Source organism: Corylus avellana, chromosome ca11 (genome assembly GCF_901000735.1).
Source record: "Corylus avellana chromosome ca11, CavTom2PMs-1.0".
Lineage (NCBI taxonomy): Eukaryota > Viridiplantae > Streptophyta > Magnoliopsida > Fagales > Betulaceae > Corylus > Corylus avellana.
In genome coordinates this window covers 10,397,579-10,405,247 of record NC_081551.1, presented here as the reverse complement: position 1 = coordinate 10,405,247, position 7,669 = coordinate 10,397,579, and the positions used below count along the sequence as shown (strand labels likewise).

The window sequence follows — 7,669 nt, the reverse complement described above, 5'->3', positions numbered from 1 at the left end:
GGTGGTCGAAGGCTCCATGGGGGTGGTTTCGCAGGGGATGGCTCGGCCACCCCCATCTGGCCAAATGGGGGTGGCAGGCCACCCCCATGGCCAAAGCCACCCCCAAATGAACAAGGAGTCACCACCAATTTTTTTTTTTTTTTAAATACATTTTTTTTTTAATTTAAAAAAATAATAATAAGTAGGTGCCACGTATCAACAGTTGATTGGTCCACGTGGTTTTCGGTTAAGTCAGCTAATGGTCAACTGATGGAGAACTAACTTGGTCTATTATCAAAACCACAGGGACCTTCTGTGATAAAAATGAAACCCTAAGAAAGTAAAAATAAAGTTTCGAAACCCCATGGGATATTTAGTATTTAACCCTTGTTTTTAAGAATTATGAACAAAGGGGCAAGCTAAAGATATTGATTTCAAAGTGCTTTCATTAGCTTAGAGTTTCAAATAATATTTAATTGAAATAGCTACAGAGTTAGGATTTAAATTCAGGACATTTGCTCTAATATTATGTTGAATCACCAATTATTCAAAAAAATTAAGCTAATAAAAAATAGTAAATTTAATTTAATTAATATTGTAACAAAAATAGACGGATTGCATTTGTTAGATTTATTTGCACTAACTTTTGGGAATTTAAATGACTTTCTTTCTACAGATAAACGTCAAGATAAAAACAGGAGACGAAAAATTAATGACAATGAAAGGGGGAAAAAAACAAAAGGAAAAAAAAATCTTGAAGTTTCTTTTGCTTCAAAAAAAAAAAAATCACTTTTCGCTTAAAAAAATTCAAAACTCTTTACTCTTTTCATTTTACGTTACATAAACTCATTCATTTCTCTTCTCTCATCTAAAATAATTTTGTCAAACACACCCAAAACATTTCATTACTCTTGATGAGTTCCAAGCAATCAATCACCCAACTCACAACTTTACATGACTTCCAGGTTTACAAATAGTACAGTTTTGAGGACAATCAATCCAAACTCAATTCCAAGAAAAAGTTGCATTAGCAATTCCAAAAGTGTTGTGTGAACTCAAAGAAAGCTGATTTGAAATAGAGCAGACTTAAGAATGCCTTTAGGTTTACTGGGCTCTACAGCAGCCTTTACTTTTGACAAGTATAAAAGGAATCTTAAATTTACAGCACCTTTAAGTAATTTACGACGGTCTAAACTTTTGTTTGAGTTTTCTTTTAATTTTTTTACATAAAATAATTTCAATTATGTACTTCCTCCGAGGAAATAAAATATTTTGAGTAGTTTAATTTTATTTTTCTTGTTTTTGTTTGAGTCTTTTCTGTTTTACTGTTTGAAACTCTGATATTTTATACGGTAGTGTGAACGATCGCAGGTGCATTGCGATCGAGTGCATCACTGTAATTTTATTAAGATTTATATGGAGTTAGGTAAATAAACTTAATGTGAAAGATGATGAAAATTGCTATTTAGAAATATAGTGAGTTCTTGAAAGAAAAGTCACATTGTTTTGGACGCCGAAAATTCAATATGTGACCTTAAATAAAAGTGTTTTAAGACCTAGTATAATGATGAGAACGGAAGATTTTAAAAATGGTTTCATAATTTTTGGACACTTGTAGAAGGAGTTATGATTTTTAGAAGATGCAAGTGTCAAAACAGGACTTTCAAGTTTCAGTCAAACAAAGGCATAGAATTTCGATGGACTTTTGAGGTAACAAAATGTTATGGGTTAATATGATTTTTGGATATGTAATTAGCCGTTGAATTAGGAAAATTTTAAGCTAAATTTCGTGTCGTTTGGAGTTAAATTGAAAGAACTATGATTTTTTCAAGTTTAATAGGTCAAACTGTTAAGTAGTTAAAGTACCAGCAATTTAGGGAATTAATTGGATGGGTTAATGATCCTAGTAGGCCACGATATTTTGTTATGTGGTAGTCAAAAGATTTATATTTATTGAGGATTAATTATAAATTTTTATGACTACATCTTGATAGGTTCATGCCAAGACACCTAAGTGCTAAGATAAAAGCACCGCATGCCTACTAGACCTATTTGATTGACACCTAAAGTAGCATGTGTTATACATCATGCTTTTATGGCTTTCTCGGTGGACACTTGGGGGTGGTCACTTGGGCCTAAGGTGTCAAACATACTTGACACTTGTTTTGTTGCACAGAGGAGTCGAGTGCATGTGGGACAAATGCCCCACATGCGGCAAGTATTTAAGGGGAGCACTTCCCCTCAATTGCTCACAACTCAAGTGAGCGTGAGATGAAGGAGATATCCGAGAGGATCTGCTGGAGAAAAGAAAGAGATAAAAGAAAAGAAAAGAAAGGAAAGAGAGAAGAAAGAAAAGAAAGAAGAGAATGAAAGAGGAGGAAGAAGAAATAAAATAAAATAAAAATATGAGAACTCTCCAAGGTAATATTTTTAACTTCATATTTTTTATTGTTAGCTTTTGAAGAGTTTTTCGAAATGGGTTGATTGTTGATGAATTTTTTATATGGTTAACAAATTTGATTCATGGATATCCCTATTGATGGATATTATTAATTCGTGAGTTTGTTGGACAAAACTATGAATGAGTTTCGATTTGTAGTATTTGGTATTAATGTTTTTTGGATTAATGTTTTGAATAAGGATAGACGGTGGAGGAATAGAGATTAGAGATATGATCCTTAACCAAAGTGATGCATTATTGAAACTAGTAAATGAATTGATGACTAAGGTTCTTTTTACCTTCGTTGTAGCAATTGTGAGTTAGATGCGGAATCAAAATAAAGGCATGCGATGCCAAGTAAGGGGACACAATACCAAAAACCCCAATGGGTTTTATTATTAATATTTTGAAAAATGTTGGGAATTTTATAAAGAATCCACTTACATGACTTTCAATTGCACTTCCTTTCATATTTTAACGTCAAGTTTTATTTGATCATATGCCATTGTTTAAGAATGTTAAGTATTACAATTACCTCATTTTTATGAGTTATGCATGAATGTGATTATGAATGAAAGGAGCTCATAAAGTTTCATGGTATATTATGTCATTATAGAAGAGCAGACAAGATCATATGAAATGTTACATGTGCATTTATATTCATAAATGTTTAACCCCAAGGCACGATTATAGATACGATCGGTACCGCATGAGTAGCATGGCAAGCACACTAAATGACGGTTATGAGAAGGTGAATGTTGTTGGCCAGGCGGCCTTCACCTAGGCTAGTTCCCAACCTGGTAACTCTCCCTTGTGAAGACAGGATGAGCATATAGGTCATTCGGAACAAGCCAACGTGCGCGGCTTACGATAAGCTTACAGTGTCGAGTCAAGGGTAAAACAATTATTTTGAAAGAAAAGTAAAAGGAAGTACCTATTCATTTTATAACTAGCTATTCTTGCTTTAATTGTAATCATTTTATTAAAGATTATTGTTGTCCACGACTGAGATTATGACATAAAAATCTACATATTATGTTTTATAGCATCTTGGTGTTGTGGCTGCTTATTGAGTTGTTGAACTCACCCTTTCGCCCTATACATTTTTCAGATGACTTTATATATCATAATACTGAGAACAGAGGTACCGGTAGGCCTTCTGGTAGTTAAAGACTCGATCATCTGGCCCAATGACTAGGACTCTATTATAGACTAGATCTCTGGGGCGAGTATAAACTATGCAACTTTCGTTTGTGAAGAATGTAGTTTTAGTAATTGTATTGCTTATGAGGTTATTGAATACTAACACATTATGAGTTTGTAATTTCTTACTAAGAGGAGTTTTTAATGCTCTGTTGATGTTATGTTTCTGTGGTGAGCATATGATAGGTTAAATAATTTTTTTTTAAAATATAAGAATATATTACAATTGAGCACAATTGCTTTACCTTTAGAACTTGGGGCGTTTTAGTTTTTGGATGCTTAATTACCATATTTGAGCTCATTTCATTTTCAGACGCTTACCATATTTGATCTCATTTAACTGCTTACCAGATTTGTATTTTTTTTTATTATATTAAAAAAGTAGAGGTATTTTGAAAATTTTGACAAGATTTAACGAAAAAACCTAATGAATAGGTGACATTGCAAAAAAATTATTTTTTTGTTATACCATATTTGAGCATCAGTCGACACATATTAGCTTTGAAGGGCTTGTTCCTCCATTCCTGCACAGCATGTTGATCAAGGTGGTTGACTCAAACTACATCGATCTCTTCATTCCTTCCCTCCAAATTCTCTCTGCTCTCAACGGAACATATGCAAACCATAGGACAAAAGAATGTTTGGAAATAGGTGGAGAAAACCACATAATTTTCCTCCAATTATTGCTTCTACGCTCAAGAATGGCAGTTAATTAGCTGTTTTATTACTATTGGCAACCACCAAATCATGCATATCTTCACTTGGCCAAGCTGCTTGCAGAGACAAAAATTGATATCTTTGATATCTTTCTGAAACCAATTTAAAAATCTTAGGTGAAGCAATGCTCCTTTTTCTTTTTCTTTTGTTTTTTTTTTTTAGAGCAAAGATCAAGCAACACAACATATTGTTAAAACACGCATATTTAGTATTGCAAGTAGAGATAGACAGATACCCAAATATACATTCGAAGTAACAAAACACACACAACTTGTATCTAAGACATGTCGCTAGACAAGAGTTATTTTTTTAGACTAATCCAAGTTCAAACACATTTTAGAAGACAATTCGCAGGAATTGGAAATTTGGAATATCCAACACATTTCAGAGGGTACTTAGAAAAGAAGTCTGACTTGGAGGGACCGGAATATCAACAGTCCCTTCCAACATGAGTAGAACTTTCTTCATTGAAGGGCGGAGTGAGGGTTCATCTAGAATGCACCAAAATACAACTTTAGCAATTCTCTCCAATTGTCTCTTGTCAACTTTTTCATTATTCACTAGTCTACCAAGCTCACCACTCTCAAAGCATTGGTATGCCCATTCTTCAAGAATAGCTTCTTCCTCTGGAAGATTATGGTCCACACTTTTTCGACAACATATGATCTCTAGCAGCACAATTCCAAAGCTGTACACATCTACTTTGACTGTCACGGGCATTTTTCGATGCCATTCTGGGGCAACATATCCTTTTGTCCCTCTAATGTCGGTAAAGGTTTTGGTTTGATCTACTTTCAGCAACTTTGCGAGTCCGAAGTCAGAGATTTTCGGGCGTCTATTTTCATCCATGAGTATGTTCTGGGGTTTTATATCGCAATGAATGATTTGTGGCTCACACTCTTCGTGGAGATAAAGAAGTCCTCTTGCTATATTGCGAGCAATTTCCATTCTCTCATCCCAAGAAGGTTGTGTCTCAGGCGTCAAGAGTATATCTGCAAGCGACCCATTACTCATGTACTCATACACCAAAAGCCTGTTGGGTCCATCATGGCAATAACCCAGTAGACGAACAAGGTTTTTGTGATGCGTTCTCCCAATAACTTTCATCTCTGTATAAAATTCTCTTCCCGTTCAGCCAACAATTTGTCCAGCCTCTTGACGGCTACAATCCTCTCGCCGATGCCATTCCATATTGAAAAATCTAAAACGACTCCAAACGACACCTATTCAAATGTCTAGGTGATTCACAAATATTAAGCGGAATAAGATCTGACCTAACAATCAATAATCAACCAAATACAGATATGTAATGAAAATCACAGAGACACAAATATTTTGGTTATGAAGAGGAAACAATTTAGAGAACTCTCTAAAATGTAAAACCTCTCCGGGGTAGTCAAACCCAGGAAATCAATCAACTATAAAAGAATAAGGATTACAAAAAGTTCACACTTACAAAACTTTTGCAATTGACACTTCCTTGCATAAGACAAGCGACCCACTTGACTTCTACCGCAATAGCCCTTTCCAGAACATCTGGCACAATCCTTCTACTTGATCTCCTTTACCGGAACTCCGGTAGACTTCAGTTGTATATGATCTGTGATTAAGACACAACATTTAACTCTAAGAGAGACTAACCCTAACACTCAATATCTTAAACGCTCTCTTAGCACATGGAATTCTTATGTGGAATTCCTTACAATTTCGTGCATAACAGCTCTCTATATATAGACTACAAGAAAACCTAGTACTAGTTGAAATGGGAAGAAAAACTAGTTCTAGTTGGAATAGGATTCATCCAAATTTTCTTCCTTATCTTGCGAGACGATTTTGGCATAGCTAACTTTCGAATTTTGAAAATCTTATTTCACAAAGATTTGTAGAATTTTGTGTTAGCTTTCCAATGCTGCTGGTTTCACCTCAATCCGATTCTTGAGCCAAAAGTTATGGTCCGAATACTGATACATGTGCAGGATACGAAATTTAATCAAATCCTATTTTAACTCTAATTAAAGAATTCCGATTTGATTAAACTTAACCATATCATATAAGTCTTCTATTATGATTGGTTAAGCTTAACCACATCTTCTAGGTCTTCTCTTGACACAACACCTCGTATGTATGCACTGCTGACGGGATTGCAGATAAATGTATTTTGTCACTGAATTTGGCAATTCAAAACCCAACAAACTCCCCCTTTGACAATTCTGTGACAAAATTTACAAGTTATATCTGAATAGATAACTCCTGTTTCCTGAAACACTCACAAAACATATTAAGCGTATGTGGAATAGAAATACCCAATGTACCAATAATATAACAAATTTGAATAGAATATAATCATGAATAGCTCACCAAATCAGTTAAAACACAAAACAAATATCATTCATAGATGCAACAAGTATATCAAAATCAAAATCAAAATCATCTATGGTGTTCTATCTATTCCCAATCTGCACTCTCTAAAACTTTCTCTCCCCCTTTTTGTCATGAATGGACAAAAGGCAGTAAAATACCAATAAGCCCAAGGAAAGTCAGAGAAACATAAACAAAATCAAAACTATGAATGCATAATGAGTGAAATGCAAGAGCATGATAAAATCAAATACACTCACATGATAAAACATAAAAGACTCATGTATTAAGCAATGATTATCTAGTAATATCTCAAAATGTCCAAAATATACATGAGAATAAAAAAATATGAAACAAAAGTTTTTTTCAACACAAGCAAAGCAACATGTTCGACTCGACCCATGCTTGTGTGTTGTGTGTGAAAGCTAACCATCAAATAAGTTTAAGAACTTATACGGTAATGGGATAGGCTAGCAAGCAAAAACTTAAATTACCTCATGGGAAGATTGACATGTATATCTAAACAAAAGTCAAACCTTGCTAGGGCCGTGTCACCCTCATCCAATACACTTCCCATGTAGTAGTAGCACATACTCAAACATTGTCCGGTAGTGACCGTTTCTTTCCACAATGAATATGGTCACAACTATTTCTATAGGGACAAGTTGAGCACAAATAAGACATAGTGAAATAGATTCCTTTTGGAATATGTTCATATGTTTTCTTGTTTCACTATTTTTTTCTTTGAGAATGTGTCTTTAATCATTTAGTGCTTAAACCAAATTAGAGGAATGCTGGAATTTTTAGGTCCTAGGTTCAACTAGCATTTGGTCAATTTGATAGACACAACTAGTCAATCTTCTTCATATGGTTGCCTAACATAACTCACCCTTAAGGCCAAATTCATACTCAATTTAAGCTTAAATGTGCACAAGAGTTCAAGCATAGGTAAAATGTACCATAGAAGCATAA

The 7,669-nt window shown here is 34.3% G+C and overlaps 1 protein-coding gene across 1 annotated transcript; it reads right to left on the bottom strand.

Moving 5' to 3' along the window:
• Nucleotides 1-4,557: 4,557 nt before the first annotated feature.
• Nucleotides 4,558-7,274, bottom strand: LOC132165045 (G-type lectin S-receptor-like serine/threonine-protein kinase LECRK3). Its single transcript, XM_059575553.1, has 2 exons — nucleotides 7,192-7,274; nucleotides 4,558-5,462 (listed from the first exon to the last, which is right to left on the bottom strand). Exons 1-2 carry the CDS (start codon nucleotides 7,272-7,274, stop codon nucleotides 4,724-4,726), a joined length of 822 nt encoding a protein of 273 aa, XP_059431536.1. The 3' UTR covers nucleotides 4,558-4,723.
• Between the last annotated feature and the right edge of the window lie 395 nt (nucleotides 7,275-7,669).